This window comes from Myotis davidii, unplaced genomic scaffold, assembly GCF_000327345.1.
Source record: "Myotis davidii unplaced genomic scaffold, ASM32734v1 scaffold916, whole genome shotgun sequence".
Lineage (NCBI taxonomy): Eukaryota > Metazoa > Chordata > Mammalia > Chiroptera > Vespertilionidae > Myotis > Myotis davidii.
In genome coordinates, this window is record NW_006288013.1 from 2,217,779 (window position 1) to 2,239,207 (window position 21,429).

Here is a 21,429-nt window from a genome sequence, read left to right on the forward strand (position 1 = left end):
TCCCTGCATTGTGCCTACATATGCAAATTAACCGCCATTTTGTTGTCAGTTAACTGCCATCTGAGTTGGCAGTTAATTTGCATATAGCCCTAATTAGCCAATGAAAAGGGTATCGTCGTACGCCAATTACCATTTTTCTCTTTTATTATATAGGATGTTGTCTCTTTCTCCCTAACCTCCTGAAATATGACCATCTGGCAAAACCAAGCCCAGGTATTTTTGCCTCTTTGGACACTTTGATGGAAGCACTCCCTGACCCCTTCCACCAGGGGTGTAGCTGGCTTAGGTTCCTGCCTCACCAGCCCGTATTGCTCACATTTCAGGGGTGGGGTATTCCAAGAATTCTGTCATTCTAGGCTTCCATGCAGTCATCAGGCTCTATTGGTGAGAATTCTGTCATTCTAGGCTTCCATGCAGTCATCAGGCTCTATTGGTGAGTGCGTGGGCTGGGGTGAGAGTGTCTGAGTTTAAATCACAGCTCTGTGATTATGTGAGTCACTTGAAGCCTCCGTTTCCTCTTGCAGAACAGAGATAAGTCATCATCTATCCATTGCTTCTGCTTCTCCGTGGGTACAGGACAGACCATAGCCCCACTGCCTGTGCACCTCAAGTTTCACATCTCCCACAGGGCTATCCACAGAGATACCCCATGGGGTTCTCTGCATAGATAACCCCCAGCAGCTGTGCCATGCAATAGCCCTGCCTGCTGCTTGGGCCTGTACAGAATTCTTCCTATACGGACCCTCCTTCAAGCTAATATTCTCTTTTCTTTTTCTTTTTTTAAGACTTGCAATAGGACCTATAGAAAAAAAAAAAGAAAAACAACTTCTGTTTTTCACTTTCAGCTGGAAGAGGTTCTGTGGCAGATGGAGTCTTTTTTATAATCTTTCTTGCCACTCTCAGCTTCTGCTGTCTGCTGCCACCCTCCAGTTCCTCACATATTCCAGCCAGAAATGCCTGGAATGAAACCTGTCTAGGAACAAGACCAGACCAGGAGTAACACCAAGTCTGACTGTCGACACAGGGTGGAGAACACAATCTCCTGATAAGAGAGAGCCCTTCCCAAAAGGAAACCAGGGATGAGGCTCACGGAGGGAAAGCAAGTCCAAGGATGAATGTCTCGATTTCATATTGCACATGTGGAGATTTTTTTGTTTGTTTGTTTCTTTGTCATGTGCATGCGCACACATGCATAAAAGCACATATAAGAACCCCGCCTTCCTCTGGGAAGCAGAATAGCCCTCAGCACCTGCGAATGGAGCAGAAAGCTGCTCTGAGCTGTGCTTCTGAGCAGGCAGGTCCAGTCCGCACATTTGTGGCCCAGACGTGGGCAGCTGTCCCTGACCAGATGTACCACACACAAAAGAACCAGCTCTCAGCACAGTGCTCTGGTGAATTATTCATGGGCTCAGTCAGAACTCATCCACTGTTGGGAAAGCCAGCACCCTTTGAGTCCTCTCAGCCCCTCCCTCTTCCAGGGCCTGCACAGCCGCTTTCACATGGACCCTGAAAGGCAGGCCGGCTGCCCCGGAGTCCCAGCCCTGCCATTTATTTGCTCCACGATGTTGAATAAATACCTCTATGTGTCTGGGGCTTTGTCGCCTGCGCAGTGGGGATGATGCTCCCTCCCAACATTGTTGGAGGAAGATGGGAAGGTGTACAGGTGCACAGGGGAGCGCGGCAGCTTGTGGCCCTGCTCCCCAGGTAGTGGTGGTGTTGATAATGATGATTTTTTACTTTGGGAGGTCAAGAGGAATAGGACGTGATGGAGTATCTGGTGTTTATAGTCATAGGACACTCTGCAGAACAGTTAGGCAGTCTCCTTTGAGGATAAGGAAACAAATTGAGATAGGCGGAGCTGCTGGCATGATTCCTATTACACAAGTGAGGAGGCCAAGATTTAAAGGCACGAAGCGACAGTGTCATGAGACATTGTTGCCAGACCTAGAACCCAGGCCCTTTCGCTCCATCCTGGGGCTCTGCTGTGACTCTTGCCCATGTGTCCTAACGCCCTTTGCCCACACCTGTTTACCATCGCTGCTTGTCCGTCACAGAATAGCCAGCGAGGAGAAGCAGGACGTTTCTAGATCACTGAGAACTGACCGTGAAGGCAGTAGAGTGCTGTCTGTACATTAGCATTAACCCCTGAAGGCCACATGAGCAGGAGAGCAGGACCCAGCTTAGAGCAGGCCCAAACTTCAAACCAGAGTGTGGGGACATTAGGCATTAGAGCCCCGGTTGGAGCTCTTGAAGGTTTTGAAAGAAGGTCAGAGCCCCACCATGTTCAGTCTCCTATTTGCCTTTTTCCCCTTCTTCTTCAGCTCCCTGGCAGGGATTTCACAGTAGTCATGTGTCAAATTCTATGGCACAAAGACTTTGCAGAGTTCAACAGACTGTGTTTATGTCTTCCCCACCTTTTCTCTCCTAAAATTCTTGGTGAGGCTGTCCTCCCTCCCCTCCCTTAAATATTTTGTAAATATTTAAACTTCTAGAATTCCCTGAGTCTCCTGAGTAACTCAACAGCAGAGTTCTTTTAGCTCCTGGGCCCCATCTGGGATCGGGCGATATCCATAGGAATGCTTTGGGGGAAATCTTGAACCTCCCGTGGAAGAATGTTATCGGAGGTCTTCACACAGCTCCTTCCCCTCCAGAGAGAATGCTTGGTGCTTAGAGGTCAGGACCCCAATTCCAGCTGGACTTCGGACCGCAGGGAGGGCTGGGATGGAGCCAGGCCATGCCCACAGATGCCTTCTGGTGACCTTGGCCCGGCACCGGTGCAGCGAGTGGGAGAGCCAGGGGAGAGACTGGGCGTGAGGAGGGGCCAGATCTAGGAGGCCTTCCTTGGAGACCTTGCCCTTTCTCTCTTCTCATAACCTGGGGGGACCTTCCCCTTTCTTGTTTCTTCCCCTACCGTTTGCTTGTTTAAAACTGATTAGATGTAGATGTGTGCTAGAGGTGCCCCTCTGACTGTCTGGCAGAAAAAGAAGTGGGGAGGGCCACACAGGAGGGAGGCTGAGGAGGCTGAGAGTTGCCTGATCTTAGATCTCTCACCTCCTGGGGCAGCCGTGGGCAAACTACGGCCCGTGGGCCAGATCTGGCCCGTTTGAAATGAATAAAACTAAAAAAAAAGAAAAGGCCGTACCCTTTTATGTAACAATGTTTACTTTGAATTTATATTAGTTCACACAAACACTCCATCCATGCTTTTGTTCCGGCTCTCCGGTCCAGTTTAAGAACCCATTGTGGCCCTCAAGTCAAAAAGTTTGCCCACCCCTGTCCTGGGGGGACCCTTGTTGGAAGCTCGGAGCGAATGTGGGAGGTAATATGCAGCTTCTCCCCAGGCTGACACAGGTCCCTAGAGGAGCAAAGAACAGAGTGGAGACAGACCCGGGCCCCAGCCCAGAGGCGGAGGCTGCCGTCTGAGTCACCCACCCTTTTTTCCACTGAGACAATGAGGAAAACAAACATGCAGACCCGTTTCCAGCCAGATCTGAACTCCTCGTGGCTTTTTAGAGAAAAAAATAAATGTTATTCTAAATAACCCTGAAATATCAGGCCTTCCTCATGGGACATGAACTCCATACAGTCCCCACGGACACTCCTGCCTTGTCCTGGACCAGGCACAGCCCTGACCTGCAGGAGGCCCAGGCCCTCGGGAGGAGGACAAGGAGCAGGGAGAAACCTGGCCCTCTCCTCTCTGTCCTAAGCCTGAATCCTTCTTTCTGCTCTCCCTTTGCTACCAAACACTCCCCCTCACCACCCAGCCGGCCAGCGTAGACAAGTCCGGTGTCACCTGCCAAACCCACAGACAGCTGGAGAGGCGAGCATCTCCTCCCAGCTCCTCAACACCAGCAGCTTGGAGAGCTCCCAGCATCTCTGAGATCCCCCCACCCTTTCGTTTTCTGACTGATTCAGATGAGCTCTAGTGAACGATGGTAAAAATCACTGTCGCGTTGGTCCCAGACCAGATTCCAAAGCCCAGATGCTTATTTTTGGCTAGAAATAAAATGAGGACTTTGAATTCAGTGATAAGGTCACCTTGGACCTCTGACAATCTTTTTTTAATGTGTTTTTACTGATTTCAGAGAGGAGGGGAGAGGGAGAGGGAGAGAGAAAGGGAAGCATCAGTGATGAGAGAGGATCATTGATCGGCTGCCTCCTGCACGATCCTCACTGGGGATCGAGCCTACAACCTGGGCATATGCCCTGACCGGGAATTGAACTATGACCTCCTGGTTCATAGGTTGACGTTCAATCACAGAGTCACGCTGGCTGGGCAACCTCTGACTATCTTGACGGTCATTACACACCCAGTCACGTAGGGCCCTGCATAAGACTCTGAACACTATAAAAATCAGTAGGCATGGTTCTTTCTCTCTCCCTCTCTCTCTCTCTTCTCTCTCTCTCTCTCTCTCTCTCTCTCTCTCTCTCGGATTTGAATCTTGAGTCAAAGTTCTGATTTTCAATTTCAGCTTTGTTACAGATCCCATTTCTTCAATAGTAAACAAGGGGCTTGGGGACAAAAACAGTGATTTTCAGCCTTTTTTTTTTGGCATTGCTCATTAACCCAATCTCGCATGGAACACAATGTGTGCAGCAGGTGAGAGGGCGCTGCTGTGAGCATTGCAGGGGAGAGAGCTGGACCCCCAGGGCCTGCCACCCACCACCACCACCACCTCTCGCAGTATAGCCTGGGAAGGCTGGAACACAGTGTGAAAATATTATTCTGCAGCAGCTATTTCAAAACAGGGCTCCGCAGACCAGCACTGAGCTACGAACGTCTCCCTCAATCCACCACAAAAAGGAAAAACACGAGGAAGAAGTAGTCAGTTTCCATAAAGCTAAATGTAGTCAGATGGTAAGACTTCCCTTTATTCAGTTTCCCTTTATATAACTGCGCACGTCAAAGTGTTCCTGGGTGTGAAATGGGTCACAGTAGATAACAGGCTCCCATATTGGACATAATGAAAATTGTTAGCCCTGTGTCATCTTTTGAAAGTGCACAAACAAATAAACAAAGAGGCAGTGTTCTAACGCATCCCTACCATTGGGAAGTCTGGGGAACCGTGACCTGCTGGTTATGTTGGCGTCAGGAGCTTCTGTGCTCACAGCCAGAGGCCCTTGACCTCCCCCTTCAGGTCAAGGCCCACCCTGCACCCCAAGTAAAGTCGGGGCTCTTAGAGACTGTGTCCCTTTTACTCAGTCTGGCCCTAATCTTGATTGTGAGCTAGCATCAGCCCCGGTACCCGGTTCTGTTTCTCAGAGACCACAGTCTTACTCAACCCCTCGAGCAAGTGGCTGGAGCCCACTGCCCAGGGACAGACTCCTGTCAGCCTGATTTCTGGAGAACTTCTGCTTTGCTTCCCCTCAGCATGCCCCCTCCTCACAGAATCTCCTGCCCACAGGTCTGGTGATGCCCAGCTTGTTTCTGGGCTCCCTCCTTCAGCACACCAGTGGCTGTGTCTGCCAGATCCTGTCCTAGGGACAATCACCCAAGGAGAGCATGAGACATGGACCACTGTCCACGAACTCCAGTCTCACCATGTTCTCAGGTCATGCTCCCCCCGCCAGCCCCCGCCCCACTGCCAGGCTGCCCTGGCACTCTTCTCAGTGCCGCCAGGCTCCTGCCCTCCACTCTCACTGAGGTTTACCTGCCTCTAACTGACCACACCTGGTCTGGGCCAAGATATATCTGTCATATAAAAAAGAAAATATATATATATTTTTTTTTTTAAATTTCTGAATTTAACTTCAATATCAAGCCCCATCTGGCTAGTAATGGACATTGAAGTTTTGATCAACTTAGGATAAAACTGGTCAATATAGGATTCTCTCAATTAATTCAGGTTTCTCTCTCTCTCTCTCTTTTTTTTTTACATAAATGGGAATATATCCTATCTAATAATAGACAAACATGGTAATTGACCATACCTTCGCTACACCTCCCATTGGCTAATCAGCATGATATGCAAATTAACTGCCAACAAAGATGGCGGCTAATTTGCATACTGCAGGCAGATCCCACTGGCCGCCCTGCCTGGGGCTGGCAGCAGCGCGATCCCCAGCCACCAACTGCCCCAGGGCATGATCTGGGCCTGCCATCTGCGACCAGGGGAGATGGGGCAGGCACTGCGGTATCGGGCGTGCCATCTGCCACTGCCAGCTGCCCCAGTGCGGGATCCGGGCCTGTCATCTGCAATTGGGGGAGATGGGGCAGACACCGCGGGATTGGGCGTGCCATCTGCCACCAGGGGAGCAGGCCTAAGCTAGCAGGTGGTTATCTCCCGAGGGGTCCCAAGCTGTGAGAGGGCACAGGTTGGGCTGAGGGACCCCCCTCTCCCCCCCGCCAGTGCACAAATTTCTGTGCACCGGGCTTCTAATATATATTTATTTTTCCGCCAGCTCTATCAAGGTATAATTGACAAAACTGTATATATTTAAAGTGCACTTCATGCTGGTTTGATAGATTTATACATTGTGAAATGATTACCACAAGCAGATTACTAATACATTCAACATCTCAAAATTCAGGTTTCTGTTGCTTTCTCCATGGGCTGCTATTCAAGTTCCCAGAGGCTTGGGGAGCTGCATACAGCATGTGATTGGGGAGGGGGGCATGTGTGAGAGAGACAGGGCAAGAGCAGGACTCTCTCGCCATTCTGTCACCCCCACATTCATGCAGACACATAGTAGCTGCCCAGTGAATATTCAAATGAATGATGTAGCTACAGTATTTGGTTATAACTTTGGAAATAGTTATACAAAATTACAGTTTAAAAAATTTCCAACTTTCCCCCCAATATTCTTGGTTTCAGATAGTCACTGTTGAGGCGGTGGGGGAAAAAAACTCCTAAAATACTCTAACATTATTCACAGGACATAGGGTCTAAATTTCTGTATATTGAAATAATAGTATAAAGTACAATGAAAAACAAACCAAAGAAAAAGGAAAAAAACACACACACTCAAAATGGATGATGTACTAACTAGGCAAGAGAGACAGGGTATATCAATAGCCTAAGCTTTATTTTACAAATCTGTCATCTAATGTTCACTGTTCCCCACCTTCTCACCCCTTTGTGGATGAATCAGTGAACAAAGGTCTTCGTGGCTGACAAAATGTATTAGCCAAATAGTCAAGACAGAGAAGGGAGAAGCTTTCATCGCATGAGAAAATTCTAGAATGTTAGATCTTGAAGGGCCTTTAGAGAGGGTTTAGTTCCAAGCTCCTCAGAAGGCAAGAGAGGAGAGCTAATTTGCTCAAGACCGTACAGCTAACTGGCAAGGGTAGAATTGAAACCTGGGTTGTTTTACTTTTGGCTAATGTTTCCAGATGATATTGTGGATGATATCATCTTGCACTTGCATAAAAAGGCCTTACGATTTATGAAGTGCTTTTATATATGTACTGGTTTAAAAGTTAATTTAGTACAAAGAGCAGGTCTTGGAAATCCATGAATGCACAACATTGATGAGTTCAATCTAAACATGGTCTTGGGTAAGTTAGTTTACTTTTCTGAGCCTCAATTTCTGCATCAGTAAAATAGAAACAAGACATTCTTCACAACATTATTGTGAAGATTACATGAGAGTTCACTTAAAGCATATAATGTAATGTGTGATATGTGGTAGAACACATTGAGTATCTTGGAATGTGTGGCTGATAAGTTGTCACTGCCTCCTCTGTGACCTTTACAGCAGTCTTGTGAAATGTGTACCATGCTAATCTTATCTCCCCAAAACTGAGACATCTGAAATAACTCCATCATTTTGCCCAAACTCAAAAACGTGTTTACTGTGTGTGATTAATACTTTATCAAATAAACATGACTGACTTTCCTGATTTGAGATGCATTACTCGTAAGTTATTGAGGTGCTCAAAGACAAAGATGTCTTTTTAAATGTGTTACTGATCATAAAAGCGAATATATACATAGAGCTAACTATCTATGAGGCAATGTTCAAAGTATTTCTCAGATCTTAACTCAAATAATCCTGTGAGATAGATGCCAATTTTTTATTAATTGATTTTTAGAGAGAGAAATTGATTTGTTCCACTTAAGCATTCATTGGTTGCAATAATTTTTTTAAAAAAAATTATTGATTGACTTTAGAGAGAGAGAGGAAGGGAGAGAGAGAGAGAGAAACCTAAATTTATTCCATTTATTGATGCATTCATTGGTTAATTCTTGTATGTGCCCTCACCAGGGATTGAACCTGCAACCTTGGGGTATTGGGAGGATGTTCTAATCAACTGAGCTAGCCAGTCAGGGCAAGGTAGATATCTATTATTATTCCCATTTTACAGATGAGAAAACTAAAGTGCAAAGATATTCAGTAGCTTTCCTTAGTTCATACAACTAGTAAGTCAAGGAGCTGGGATTCAAACACAGACGGTCTGGCTCCAGAATCCATGCTTTTAACTATGAAGCCTCACCCTGAAATTCTAGACGTGATTCCTCACCTCTAGCTGTCACAGTACCTGCACAGGAGCTTTAGTTCATGTGCCAAGACCTGGGAAAGACTCACGGCCGTCTCTGCTCTGTTCTGATGACCCTCTTTGGCTTTGCCAGTGTGGCTGCTCTCACTACGTCCCTTTTAAGAGGCAACACACCAAGGTCTTGCTGCCTTTCATTTCAGCCTAAGCCAACTTTCTCTGTTGACCTAAGCCATAGCTTTAGTTCTCTCTGAACCTAGGACAGATGTTTTCACGCCCACTACGGTCCGCATACTTATACACAGAGGTGGGAGGGCAGCTGTGGGACTTGGCCATTGGGAGATGCATTTTCCCCTCAGATTCATCAGAGCAGTGGCCCTCTGGCCAAAAACGTATTTCTCACATGATTGGTGATGAAAAAAGGCTTTGGAGTGAGGGAGCAGGAACCTGGGTTCTGATTCTGGGTCTGTGGTTTGCCTGTAATATGAACCTGGGCCACCATTTGTTCATCAAGTACTGTTTTAGGACTATATTCGTTGGGCTGTCTGAGAAGCAGCTGTCAAGATGACTTGAAACGTGCTGGAGAGACAGTGGGAGGGGGAAAGCCTTCATGGGACACAGGACTGACCCCTGTGAAGGAGAGACGGAAGGGAGCAGGGTTAGACTGCAATGCCTGGTAAGACAGTTTCAGCCAGGTCAGGGGAAGTTCTCAAGCCCTAGGGCCCCCAGTAAGGGAGTCCCGTGTCCTGCGGGAACAGGCCTGTATTAGTCTTCCATCACTGTCACTACATGAGAACAGCCGTGGGGAGTTAAGGGGATGCAGAAGGCCAGCAGCCGGGGCTGTCGGTCCATCATGCCATCCACATCAGGAAACCTGACAGCCATATTTTTATGGCCACTACACTGAGATATCAGTGATGAATGGGATATGTAAGATCCAAACTCTTAAAGGAGTTTATCATTTAGTGGGAAGGGATGGGTCAAAAACAAAATGTTTACATGCTAGCAATAGTGCTTTGGTGAAAATAAGAGAAGATAATGGGATAAGGAGTGACTAGAAAACCGTTTAGGTGGGGTGATCAGGAAAGACCACTCTGGGTCTTGGTTTCTGTATTAGTCATATTTAAGTGGTTTTCTTTTCTAATCCCACTGGATATGTGTTGAGCTCTTGTAACTTAGAGGTGTATGCTTCTCATCTACCTCACTTAGAGCTGCATAATAGAATGAGCCCTCAACTTTGTGCGTAAAAAGCTTGAGCTTGAATCCTGGTTTGGGCATTTCCTAAGAGCTCTGCAGCACTGAGTAAGTCGATTTATTTTGAATTTGCAAAGATCACTACCTTGACAACTTTCAGCCTATTCTAAATGTCAAAGTTTTGAGAGCACCCTATAATTGGAGAACAATTTTTTAAAATTTCTTTTACAATAGCATCAAAAAATATAGTACTTAGGAATCAATTTAACAAAAAGAACAAAAACAAGCATGCAAAATCGCTCTACAGAAAACAACAAACATTGCTAGGAGAAATTAAAGAAGACCCAGTAAGTGGAAAGAGACATCCTGTCCTAATATTGTCAGCATGTCAGTTCTCCCCAGGTTGATCTGCAGATGCAGTCCACTCTCTGTCATAATCCAGCAGACGTTTTCGTATTAATTGACACCAAAGAAAATTAGAAAGTTGGGTCCTGCCAGGCTCTCGGCCCCTCCAGTCCCCTATCACGACACAAAGGCCTGTTGAGTCCATGTGCACCTTCTGGGACCTGTGCTGGCCTGGTCAAACCTGGAAGGGCTGTGAACACAGGCTTTAAGAGGTTCTCTTGTACCAGCAACCTCCCCCGGTGGGTGCTGAGGGAGACCATGCACGGGTGGAGCACTGGCCTGCAGGGCCCACGCACTTGACTCCCTAGCACAGTGGTTCTCAACCTTCTGGCCCTTTAAATACAGTTCTTCATGTTGTGACCCAACCATAAAATTATTTTCGTTTTTACTTCATAACTGTAATATTGCTACTGTTATGAATCATAATGTAAATATCTGATATGCAGGATGGTCTTAGGCGACCCCAGTGAAAGGGTCGTTCGACTGCCAAAGGGGTCGCGACCCACAGGTTGAGAACCACTGCATAGCATAACCCTACAGGTCGCTGTTCTACAGATTTTTACAAATCAGGACTCTTAGATTCAGATGCCACCCCTAGGTTCCACAGTCAATAAGCAGAGATTCAGATTTCCAAACTGATGTTCCTTTCCGCACCACACTGCCTCTCTGGCAGCCAAGGCTCTGCTTCAAGTAATGCGGCTGGAGCTCTGAACCCCAGCCTCGCTGGCCCCCAGAGCAGCGTCAAGTATTATGATCACTGCCGCTGCCAATGATTCCTGATTAGCTCCTGCCCCTGTCATACCTGACGCTAGTGGTTCACACCGATGGCCAGTTAGTGACTTTCCTCTTAGTGAAAGTCACTGTGAAAGGAGGGAGATGCTCACCTCTTATTGAAGTGGCTAGCTTAAAGATACAGTGGTATTTTTGTGGGAAGGTCACAAGGGTCAAATGCATCATTTACATGTGAGCTCATGGTGCTGACTGGATGGACTGATTCCTAGGGGAAGACTAATGGGTCCCCGGGTTCCTTGGGGGAAGGGAGCAGTGCTGCCCTGAATGTAAATGTGCTCTTTCCAACTGCAACATAAGCTCATCGAGCAAGGACGAGACCCATCCTTTATTTAAAAAAATATATTTTTTATTAATTTCAGAGAGGAAGGGACTGGAAGAGAGAGATAGAAATATCAGTAATGAGAGAGAATCATTGATCGGCTGCCTCCTGCATGCCCCACACTGGGGATTGAGCCCACAACCTGGGCATGTGCCTTGACCAGTAATCGAACCATGACCTCCTGGTTCATAGGTCCCACAATCAGTGCTCATGGCCCTAAGGAAATGACAAGAGTGAGCAGGTGAGATGTGCTGTAGGTGTGGCAGGGAAGGTGGGAACAAAGCTTGTAACCTGGTCTCTCTAAAATGAGCAGGACCCTGGGTGGCCAAATATAATTGGCTGCCCAACCCCAGAAACACACATGGCCCAGGAAACCTCACAAGTGACAACAGTTCCATTACATTTGGATCCTGGAGCTATTCATTCACGCTTCCATCCTGAAGAGGAAAGATTCTGACACACGTTACTGCCAGGGTATGTTCATTGAACACCTTCTTATTTGCATCTGGAAGTTTACTTAGACACAGAGCCTTGAGTAAACAAACCCCATCAGAAAACAGAGATGGTCTAGAGCCTGGCTTCTAACAGCTCACAGTCTAGTTTTACATGTGAATTCCCAGCATAAAATAAACAGCAAAACGAAGTACTAGGAAAGGTTTAGAGGAAGCCACACTCTGTTCTACCTAGAGACCCTCTGGAATTCATGGCATTGGCTAGGGGGCCTTAGTTTCCCAGCTCTAAAATGAGATGCCCCAGCGCAAAAGAAATTATGTAAGGATGTGTGACCAGGGCCTGTGGTGTGCCTCTAAGCTACAGCTGCTCACTCTCTTTCCCCTGTGCCCTCCACAGAATCGATTTCTGCTCAAGTATACTGAGAGATGGTCTGTGTCAAGGTCAGAATGCTCTGACCTGGCTCGGAGCTCTGAGATGGTGTTCTTTCTCAGATCCTTCCTCAGGAGGGGGTGGGGGAGCCCAGTCCACACAAGATCTCCTGGGGTCTCATGTTACTGCCTGTCTCCGCCTCCCCTTTCTTCTTCTTCTGCTTTATAGTTTTTATAAACACTAAGAGACATAATATTTTTGAACTTGGGGAATTATTTATACTAGTCTTTAGTAGTTTGATCCAGCAAACGTTTATTTACCATGCAAATGTGAGTAACGTTATAAACAATATAAACACGAAATAACAGTCCTTCCAGCCAGCGTCCTGGTGTTCAGATCTCTTGACTGGATTGCACACCACCCCCGCCTGCCCTCCCTCCCCTCCCCATGCGTTATGGAGAATACATCTGCATTCACATCGGTGCATGTTTCTCTCGGTAAAGTAGGACCCCCAGACGAGGAGATCTGCATTCGAGTTCCAGGGTTCATGTCTGACCCACTGCAATGTGTGGCCTTGGACAAGTAGCCTCACATTTTGGGGCCAGTTTCTCCAACTGTAAATGAGAAGTTTGGGGATTGGGGAGTGCAGCAGTGATGAATGAGCAATTGGACCCTGGGGTCTCTTTCAGTTGCCATGTTATGTAACTTAATATGTAAAGTGAAGCCATTTTGTGTTTGGCCTTAAATGTATGAACAACTCCTGTAATGCTGACGTGTGCCAGAGGATTCAGGGCCATTTTTCCTTCTTACATAATTTTAGGCTTGGGACTGTGAGTTAAAATTGTCCAATCTTCCCCTCAGCACCCATCTGATCCTTGTTTTTCAATGAAGCTTTCTACAGGGACCACTCACCCCACAGAATCCTCTACCTCTACTGTTTTAAATATCATTTCATCCATCATTTCCCCATAGAACCCTTAGAATTTTAAACCATTCCACTTATCGAAATAAACCAGGGAATGAACAAGTGTCAAGCCAACAACCACTTATTAAGCATCTCGTAGTGACTGTTCGCCTTTATTTCATCTCCGCTCCTCGAAAGACCCCTGTGAGGTGGGCCTTCGCTTTGTCGTGTGACAGTATGGAAAGGAGGTGCGCAGAGATGGCAAGGTTTTCCCAAGGCCCCGTGGTAAGAGTTTCAGATCCTGGGCCTCTAGGTTTCTGAATCCACATCAGGGCTCTTTCTGTTACACTTCATTCCTTTGCAGTTGGCCGTGGTCGGAGGATATGAAGGGCCAGGGAGAACTTGGATGGTTTCCAATTTAAATTTTTGATGATACAGAGAAAGATTTTTGGAAGAATTTGTTCTTTCATTTGGCTTTCAGAGCTCGCTTTGCCCTTGATATTTCAGTTGACCCTAACCTTTCTAACTCTGCTTTGAACTTAACCAGAGATTGTTAAACTCCAAGCCAGTGGATCTTAATCTAAATCTCTGTGTAAACATGACTCATTAGGTTTTATGTGGAACACCTCTCTTAAGGTTCCCAAAGATGACTTTGAGGTGTATCCATGATCTAATGCGAGTTCTTCCTTGTATAAACAGAGAAAGGAAAGGCCCACGAAGGTGACGTGGCATACCCAGGGTCCCTGGCAACAGAGCTGTGCCTAGACCCTCATTCTCTTCACTGACTCTGCCTCCCAGAAGGCCAGTACCATCCCTCACAGGGATCTTGTGGGAGCTCTTTTCTCTACACGGGTGAAGAGGACTGGCTATGAAGATAGTGCGATCTGTGTCAGATCCAGGCTATGCCATTTCCTAGCAGTGTGACCCCGAGCTCATTATAACTTTTCTGAGCTTCAGTTTCCCCTTCCCCTCCCTGCCCCCCAAAACACACACAAATAAATAGAAGTAATATCTAGCTCATGGGGTCCTCAAACTACGGCCCGCGGGCCACATGCAAATACAAATATTGCATTTGTTCCCGTTTTGTTTTTTTTACTTCAAAATAAGATATGTGCAGTGTGCATAGGAATTTGTTCATAGTTTTTTTTTTAAACTATAGTCCGGCCTTCCAACGGTCTGAGGGACAGTGAACTGGCCCCCTGTTTAAAAAGTTTGATGACCCCTGATCTAGCTCATGGGGTAGACTACAGGTACATAGTGGGTGCTTAGTAAATAGCAGCTGTGATTATTATGGTCAGTGTTGTCCTTTTCGGTCTTCCTCGTTCTGCATATAACACCTACATAGAGTATATCTGTGACTGAAACAGTGACACCAGTTGCTTCCCAAGCTTCCACTCTAGCTTAGAAAGAAACTCCATTCCTCTTGGCCGATTTCAAGGTCTCAACCAGTTCCACGGATACTCCAGAAACAGGCACAATAAGAAGGGTGGGGTCCTGTGCTTGATGCTTTCCACAAATGGTCTCCAGTCCTTGCAGCAGCTCTGCAAAATATGTATTCTCTCCATCGAACACGTGAGAGTCGTGGAGGTTTCTGTAACCTGTCCAAGGCCACAGAGCCAGGAGTCAGCAGAGCCAGGCTTTCAATCCATCCTGGCTCCAGCCTGTGTTTTCATCCACCACGTTATGGGTTCTGAGACCCACTGAGGCTTGGGGTGGGGATTTTGAGGGAGAGGAGAAAGATAAAAAGGGCATTGAGATAAGGGAACCAGTCATTACTTGGCCAGTCACCTTTTCCAGAAAGTCCCACCACCCGCCCCTTTCCTGCTCCTGTTATCACTAGCCCGTGGCTGGCCGGCCGGGCTGGGCTCCTCTACTGAAATCCTTCAGAGCTTTCCTGTTCTAGAGTTATGCAAGAAGGTGGGAGGAGTGTTTGTGTGCTGGGCAGCTTCCCAGGGGTGATTGTGGAACGGAAGGGGAGTGATTTGGTAGGGCCCTAAAGAGAAGCCAGGAAGAAGAGGAAAAACAAGACCCCGTTTAAAAGAAAACAAATTGACTCAGGCATTTTCTGGCATTATCTTCAGTCTAGACTTGGAGATAGAAGCCCAGGCCAGAAGTCTGGAAACGTCCATTTGTTTCTTGCTGTATAACTGACCTTTCTAATGACCTCAATCATTCCAGCCACCTAACAAAACCAGCCACTCACTGCTCCGTTTAATCTTTTCCTCTATCTTTACCATTCTTTCCTTCCCTCTGGAAGGACATACCCACAAATCCTCTGAGCGGTTTATGCAAATGGACGGATTTGTTTGCACACCCTTATCTCATTCATCTTTTACAGCCTAGGGAGACTGGCAGGCAGGCCAGCGCGTATCCTCCCCACTTGGCAGTGTGGAACCAACGCTGGGACAGGCCATCCAGTCTCCCAGCTGCAGGTGGCAGAGCTGGACTGGATCCTGGGTCTCCTGACTCCTGCCACTTGCAGGAGGTCCAATCACTGAGAGGTCGGATTTCAAACCACGTGGGTCTTTTCATCCCAAGCCTTGAATTCTTGCTATTCTGTTTTGCTGAAATTCCCAATGCCTTGCTATATCTGTGGGGGAGGCCCTGAGCAGGTATAGGGAACTGAAGGTAGGAAAGGAAGAAGGCTCTTACTCAGTATACTTTAGTAAGGACTTGGTGTTTATTGAGTGTTCAGTTTCCTCTTCAAAAAGGAAATAAGCAGCGAGGGTTGGATGTCTTTAATTAGACTATTGTTACGCTCTTGCCTATACTTAACACTTCATACTTGGCAAAGGCCTCATGTCTTTGTATGTGTGTGTTTTCTAAATTCACATAAACATGTGTCACCCACTTAAAGTATACAAGTCAATGTGTTTTAGTATATTCACAGGGTTGTGCAGCCACTACTACCATCTAATTTTGGAACATTATTATCACCCCAAAAAGAAATCTCACACTCATTAGCAGTCACTTCCCACTCCCATCATTACCCCAGCCCTAGGCAATCATTCATCTGGTTTTCTGACTATATTTACCAATTCTGGACATTTTATATAAATGAAATCTAGCTTCTTTTTACTTAGCATAATGTTTGCAAGGTTCATACATGTTATAACATGCATTCAGACTTTGTTCCTTTTACTGGTATATAATATTCCATTGTATAAATATGCCACGTTTTGTTTATTTATTGATCAGTCTGTAGGCATTTGGATTGTTTCTACTTCTGGCTGTTATTATGAATAATGCTGTTGGGAACATTCATGTACAAGTTCTTGTGAGGACATATGTGTTCATTCTCCTGGGTATATACCCAGGAGTGGAATTGCTAGGTCATATGGTAGCTCTATGTTTAACTTTTTGAGGAGCTGTCAAACTGTGGGTCTGTGTTTATAAATTTACTGAGATTTGTTTCCCACAAAATTCACCCACTTAACGTACACAGTTCAGTGGTTTAGTATATTCACAGGTTTGTGCAACCAACATAATCAAATTTTAGAAAATGCTCATCACCCCAAGAAGAAACATATACAGACAGTCCTCAGGTCACGTCGGACTCAACTTATGTCGTTTTGTGGTTACATCGCCATCTCCCATTTATTTATTAAAAAAAAAAGTTCCATCATTTCGACATATGTGCTTTATGTTTTTATTATTTATTTACCACAAGTAAAGGTCAGGAATAGTTATCTTTCTTTTAAATTTTTTTTACTGTTTCACTTCATTATGGCTGTGTATGTGTTCCATGTGAGTGACAGAAATGCTTATGTAGGTGGGTTCCAACTTACAGCAAAAATCATGTTATATTGCCCTGTAGGAACAGAGCTCCGACTTAACCCGAGGACCTACTGTACTCATAGCAATCACTATCCATTCCCACCCCCAGGCAACCAACAGCCTACTTTCTATCTTTATAGATTTGCCAATTTAAGACATTTCACGTAAATGAAACCCCACAACTGTAGTCTCATCACTGGTTTCTTTGACTTAGCATCATGTTTCCAAGATCCATCCATGTTGCAGCAGGTAGAAGTATTCCATTTATTTCTGTGGCTGAACCATATTCCATTGTGTGGACATGTTGCATTTTTTTTTGTCCAGTCTTTGCCTCTGTCATTACATAGCATCCACCCTGTGTGTACCTGTATCTTTGTTTTCTCTTCCTGCAAGGATACCAGACATTGGGTCAGGGCTCACCCTAATCCAGTATGACCTCATCTTAACTAATTACTAGCTATTGTAAATTGTGATCCCAGTACAGGCACCAAGGACTAATCACATGAATTCAGGTAGAGATCTTCTAAAGTTGCAACCAGAGGTGGAATTTTGGCAAAGAGAGTCCCAAAACAGCTTAGAAGGAACTTGGATGGGGCTTCAAACCCTTACGGAACCCCTGGTTTCAGAGACACGGCTTCACGCTGTTAGGATGGAATTCCAGGTGCCTGTGGGCCCAGCTCCGCTTCAACTTATTAACAGACTTAAAATTCTTCTCTGATCTTGACCACAAGAAACAAGCATATTTGGATTTTCGTGCCAGAGAAAATTCTTTTATTTTATTTAATCACCAGATATATATATTTTGAAGACTCACTATGTGCTGGGTTTTATACACACACACACACACACACGCCTCCTAGGCACCAGGGAATCAGAAGTGACTAGAACATGCTTTGAGTACTTACAACATGCAGAATAGTCTAGACCCTGAATGCATTTCATCCTTATAAACACCCTATGTCCACGTGAATAAGGAAACCAAGAGTCAGAGAGCTGAAGGGACTTCTCTGGGTCTGCAGGTAAACAGACTGGGTCACAGATTTGCTTCTGCAGCCTGAGCTGGAGGCAGAGGGCCCCGGAGGGGAGGACAAGTCACTCCTCCCTTACACAGACCCACAGCCATGCATTCAATGAAGGATGTGTGGCAGGTAACAAGCAGGATAAGTAGGTTGTGACAAAATGGCCTTGCTTGTCCTGCCGGGGAACCTGGACAGTGAGGAGTCAATGAGTGTGATTGAGGGAGTATGACTTCCTATCCCAGGTACTTTGTTTCGTTCATCCACACACATTATGGGGTAGTGGGTGCTGGAGGTGAGGTGTGGTAAAAGCATAGACTCTCGGCCCTTCTTGGGCTTACAGCCTAATCTGCAGAGTGATGGCAGGGGGTTGCTGTTTTCCTGAAATTCTCTTTAAAATACAAGGAAGCACTGGTGAGAAACAAGGTTGAAGAGGTGAACAGAAAACCAGTTCGATTGAAGAGATAAACAAAATCACCACATCGGATTTTAGAAAATAGTCATCACTCCAAGAAGAAAAGAGAGCGAGCTTTGGAAGTCATCTTGAGGATAACAGGGGTCCCCTGAAGAGTTTTAAGGGCAGAAACTGAGATGATGCCGTGTTGAGGAACAGGGAGGACTCCCAGGTCAGGGCTAGGTTTCTGGCTGGGAGAACTGATTGGGAGGCGACGTTGATGTACTTCACTGAGAGGGAGAACACCGGCGAGGTTGGGAGTTCAGTTTAGGTTGTTGAGCTTGACCGCTTGTGGGACATCTGAGTGGAGGTGCATAACAGAGAGAGGGACACGTGACAGGAGAGAGATCTGGGCTAGGGATCAGGACTGCAGGATTTTCGTCACACAGGTGGTAACTGAAGCTGTGAGAAGGGACAGGATACCCCAAGGGTTCTCCTGAATGAGAGTGAAGCTATGGCAGGGTCTGGAAGAATCCTGAAGGAGAGGAGGTTCATTGAAGAGGGTGATAGTGGGAGGAGGAGCCCAAAAAGACCACAGCGACCGTAGGATTGCAACAGAGGTCTCTTTACCTTCAGGTGTCCTGTCAAGAAGCTGCTTGTGTTCATCCTGGTGCAATGGCTTCTGGTCCTCTTGCCTGAGCCCTCTCTCCTTTGCCATTAGAGAGTTCATCCTGCAAATGGCATGGAGTACTAAAGCCAGTGAGTCTGTGAACACATGTCCAGTTCACTACGAGGCCTGTAGTGGGATCTCACTTTGAAGGTCAGTTCAGCTGTCGCTGGAACTGTTTCTCCCCAGGGCCCATGGCTTTTTCTGCTGTGCATGGGCAGAGGCTGTCCTGCCCAGTGTCAGGGACCAATGGAGGGTTTTAGCTGCAGAGCTGTATGAGCTGGTGAACCTGCCTAGGGCCTTGCAGAGAGCGCCAACTGACTTAGGTCAGATAACGGAGTGGAAGCAGAACTATGTCCCCTCTGAAGTGATTTGAATGGACCCTAGAAAGCCACTATCACCACCACTAAACTACTGTCCCCTACTAGCCTTCACATTGCCAGAAATAACATCTTTAAACCTTTATTTCTTTTGCACAAAGCGTTCCACTGCTTGGGAACTATTATATGCTGAGTGAATATGTTTGCCTTTTCTGCAAACACAGACGGAACTTTCTATGTGCCTGCCTTTATTAGGTAAATGCGGAGACTGTAAAGACATCAGTCACTGTTCTTAGAAACCCGTGGGCTAGGCACGGAAGCACGGTGACAGTGGACATAAGAGGCGAGGGCCAAGTGCTCTTGGTTCCCAGAACAATGGCCAAGTCCAGGAGGTTTCAGAGAGAATGTGATATCCAATCCGGGTCTGCTATCGGCTTGTGAGTGCCAGAGAGTGGGACTGAGATCCAGGTGGAAGGGACGCATCAGCAGAAACAGAGAAGCATGAAAGGGGCTGGGGAACAATGAAGCTTCCACCTGCTTTGCATAGGGGAGGAGAAAAGCAGGAAATAGGTCAGACTGTGAACAGCCTTATATGCTAAGAATCTGAACCAAGTTTACAGAGCCAGCCAAATAAATCATGCCCTTGGCTTGGGGTGTAGCTCTAAGCTAGTAACTGTCTTTACTACCTCGCTTCCTTCCTAGCACCACAGGTGAGAGTTCAAGAGTTAAGAGAGCCATAACCGGTTTGGCTCAGTGGATAGAGTGTCGGCCTGCGACTGAAAGGTCCCAGGTTCAATTCCGGTCAAGGGCATGTACCTTGGTTGTGGGCACATCCCCAGTAGGGGGTGTGCAAAGGGCAGCTGGTCGATGTTTCTCTCTCATCGATGTTTCTAGCTCTCTGTCCCTCTCCCTTCCTCTCTGTAGAAAATCAATAAAATATATTTTTTAAAAGTATTTTTTTAAAAAAGAGTTAAGAGAAAAAAAGACCAATGGACAGAGTTTTAGGTGCCAGAGGTGGGCAAAGGGAGACACTGCCCTCCTCAGAGGACTTGGAAGGCAGGCAGGAGGCACCGGGGCCCATGTGGAGGGACTGCTCCAAATACATGTGTGCCTTTACCATGGATACAGTAAGGCTCACTCAGCCCAGGGTCTCAGTGGATGAGTCTTCATTTCACAAAGCAGCCTTAGCTCTGAGGGGGTGGTGACAGCAGAGCCACCAAAGAGAAAGAAGGCAGTGGTACTTCCTGCCCAGGGCTGGCCTTGCACTAGAGTCCCGCCCCTGGGCCACTGGAGACATGCCTCCTGGAAGTGAGGCAGGTCAGGGCATCTCCTTCTCTGCCATGTGGCCAGCGCCCAGCTTCCTCTCTGGGAGGGAGACAACACTGCAGCTGGACCATCCCTCTGCCCTGGATAGTTCTTGCTCTGACAACCCACCCACTCTGGAATAAGGACACCTTTCTTTCCTTTTCATTCACAGAGTCGTTTCTCCTTTTCACAGATTCGCTGAGAAACATTTCCTCAGCCAGTCACGGCGCCCGCTCCTCTCCAGCAGAGCTCAGCAGCTCCAATCAGCACCTTCTCCGAGAACGAAAATCCTCAGCCCCATCCCACTCCAGCCAGCCGACCTTGTTCACCTTCGAGCCCCCCATGTCCAACCACATGCAGCCCACCTTGTCCACCAGTGCACCCCAAGAGTATCTCTACCTGCACCAGTGCCTAAGCCGGAGAGTGGAGAACACCAGGTAGGAGATGCGGCCACAGGGCCCAGCACTTTTCTGTCTCTGTGCTTCCATTTTAAACACAGAGGGGTACAGTATTTTATCTTTTCAGGTGATAAAATAGGTACTTATAGGACAAAACATTTTTTCACTTAGGCAAAGGTCACATTTTATTGGTATCGTCTCTGTTGCTATACAGTGATAATTGGATTCTAGGGATACCTCCCATTGTTAAAAATCATGCTATAGAAACTTTTTATTTAATTTGGGGGGGAAAAGTCTTTTAGGGCTAGTGTTTCAGAATTGAAAAAGACAAGGTAGTTTACTTGTCCACAAAGCCTTCACATTGAACAAATGCACATCTCACTGTTATATATGGTCCCACTGTCCACCTGTGGCTAATTAAATTTGAATTTTAATTTAAACAATAAAATTTTAAATTTAGTTCCTCAGTTGCACTAGCAACATTTCAAGTGCTCAGTAGCCCCATGTGGCTAGTGGCTACCATACTGGGTAATATGGATATGAAACTTCATCATCACAGCCAATTCTACAGCAAGGACTCCCTGATCTAGAATAATAGTTTTGTTTTTCTGCCACCACCAGCTCTCTCACAGGTGCAGAGCCTGTGCTTACATATGTTTATTGCCTTTTATTTCTACTG

The 21,429-nt window shown here is 46.5% G+C and overlaps 1 protein-coding gene across 2 annotated transcripts in view; it reads left to right on the forward strand.

The window, feature by feature from the left end:
• Positions 1-21,429, forward strand: part of GAB2 (GRB2 associated binding protein 2) — a 46,067-nt gene that overhangs the window by 2,804 nt on the left and 21,834 nt on the right. The window contains exon 2 of one of the 2 annotated variants that reach the window (XM_015561436.1): positions 20,525-20,789. In XM_015561436.1, coding sequence (XP_015416922.1) covers positions 20,525-20,789 — 265 coding nt within the window. The remainder of the gene's footprint in view (positions 1-20,524; positions 20,790-21,429) is intronic. The other variant, XM_006759884.2, reaches the window with a different exon arrangement.